Raw genomic sequence first — 2,104 nt, forward strand, 5'->3', positions numbered from 1 at the left:
CACACATACAAAGACGCATTCATCGTGTTAAAAAAGTCAAAATACCGGAGGAACTAGAGAGAGCAAAGGGAGAAGATGACTATGCCTTTGTTCAATATCTTGAGCTGCTTCTGTGAACAAGCAGAAAAAAGTCGATATGTATGTGAAGGCGACGTGTGCTATTTGCATGATCCCAAGACGTCTTCAAAAGTCGGGTTGAAGAAGAAGAATAAGAAGAAGAAGGAGGAGCAAGAACGAAGCCTTAGCATTCCGGTTTCGAGTAATTCAACTCGAAAATGTTGAAATCTTCATTTCTTTGCATATTTGATGTAATTAATTAATAATAAAGATCATTTCTTCTTATAAAGAATCTCTTTCATCAAACAGGGAATTAGGTATTCGATGAAGAAAATCATGTTATGACAACCCTTTGACGATGAGTTGTTTTCTTTTATTTGTTTCTTACAAATTTCTCATGAAACTCTTAACCGAGATTAAAAGCTACTCTTTACTTTACGGTTTTAATTAGTTCTCAAACTCAAATTGATTTTCCAGATTATCACATTTTGAAGAAAAAAAGATAGTATGTAAACTCCGATCAGAACCAGCAAGTAGACAACAAAGAAGAAGCTTCTACAAACGATTAAACTCTGATCAAAATGATCATCTTTTGTGTCTTCTGGCTATTATAAAACCTAATCTAAAGGCAGGAAGACGCTTTTGAAATGATTGCCCGGCAAAATAGATAAATCTTCATGTAAATCAGCCTTACACAAATCCTGATGTGCAAATAAATTTTCAGATGGAACTAATTAAGATGTAACCTCTTAACATGATTTGACACGCAATTCACAGTTTGCCTTCGACTCTAAAATGCTGCGTCCTAGAGTTGCAGAGCCAGATCAGGCTGCTGAGAATCAATCCGCACGCCTGATGAGTGTCGACCTGGAGACCCTGGTGACTGGAAACCAATATTCAAGTCTGGAGGAAGCGATTCATGCTTCTGTTTTGCAAGCATTTGTGGACTGAGATTCTGCCAAGGAGACTGTAACTGGAACCTAGACAAGTCAGCAGTTGCCAACTGGGGGAAAACCATTGGCTGATTTTGAAACTGGACTTCACTGCTTACTCTTACAGGCTGAGGACCTTGTGGAACAAAGGCATGAACTGATGTGTTCTTCTCAGGCTGAAAATGCATCCCAGTAGCAGAAAACTCTGGACGAAATCGAGATGCTAGTGGCTGGAGACCATGAGTTGGGTTATACAAGGAATCTGCAGATATCTGGTTCTTCTGTAAATTTGTGCAGTCCCCAGCTTGTCTAAAGCCACCTGCCCCAACAGACATCCATACACGGGCAGCAGCTACAGCAGCATTTGAATCACTAGATGGAGCAGGTGATGAATCTTGAGGTGCACTCAACTGATTTGAGGGTTTCTGTTGATCTGGAGCCTTTTCGGCTAACATTCTCATCAGCTGGACTGGATCACTAAGACCCTGCCCCTGTCCATGGTGATAGTGGGATTCAGTTTTGGTCTTGTCAGACGGTGAACTGGCTATTATATTACTATCCACACTGTTAACCACTTTCCCATTAGGCAGTACTCCAACTGAAATTCCACTAGTTGTTGGCTGTTTAAAGGATCCAGATGTCAAAAGATTCATGTTCTTGGACGCCAACTCCACTGACCTGGAAGCTTCCATTTCTGAACCTTTTGAAATCTGCCTATGAGCAATAATATTAGCTGCGTTTTGATTGGCTAAGGGTGGACTATTCAATTCAGCCAGCTTTATATCCTTTTTCTGGTCAACAAAATTTCCAGGTTGCGAGTTTTGACACTGGTAACTGAGAGTAGCAGAATCAATAGGTTTGATTCCAGGAGAGAAAAAGAAACACGATTTCATTTCAGTACTATTCCTCCTAACCTGCTGTTCTTTGACTGGACCAGAAGTACTGGTAGTAGACATAACAGTAGGTCTGTCTCCAGCATGACCAAATAATGGCAATTTATTTTCTGAGAAAGGCCCCCGAACTGGGTTTCCCATGGGAGAATCTGAGGTTTTGAAGTTTCTCTCAACCTTTCTTCGATCAGTAGTATGCTCTATTTTTGCAAAAAATGTTGGTTC

At 40.4% G+C, this 2,104-nt stretch overlaps 1 protein-coding gene across 1 annotated transcript; it reads right to left on the reverse strand.

The window, feature by feature from the left end:
• Nucleotides 1-567: 567 nt before the first annotated feature.
• On the reverse strand, nucleotides 568-2,098 carry LOC111403972. Its single transcript, XM_023032669.1, has one exon. It carries the CDS (start codon nucleotides 2,021-2,023, stop codon nucleotides 863-865), a length of 1,161 nt encoding a protein of 386 aa, XP_022888437.1. The 5' UTR covers nucleotides 2,024-2,098; the 3' UTR covers nucleotides 568-862.
• Between the last annotated feature and the right edge of the window lie 6 nt (nucleotides 2,099-2,104).

The sequence above is a fragment of the Olea europaea genome, chromosome 11 (genome assembly GCF_002742605.1).
Source record: "Olea europaea var. sylvestris chromosome 11, O_europaea_v1, whole genome shotgun sequence".
Classification (NCBI taxonomy): Eukaryota; Viridiplantae; Streptophyta; class Magnoliopsida; order Lamiales; family Oleaceae; genus Olea; species Olea europaea.

Bases quoted from the DNA above. Each gene is read 5' to 3' on its own strand.
- LOC111403972 (XM_023032669.1), bottom strand. From the start codon at position 2,023: ATGGGAAACCCAGTTCGGGGGCCTTTCTCAGAAAATAAATTGCCATTA.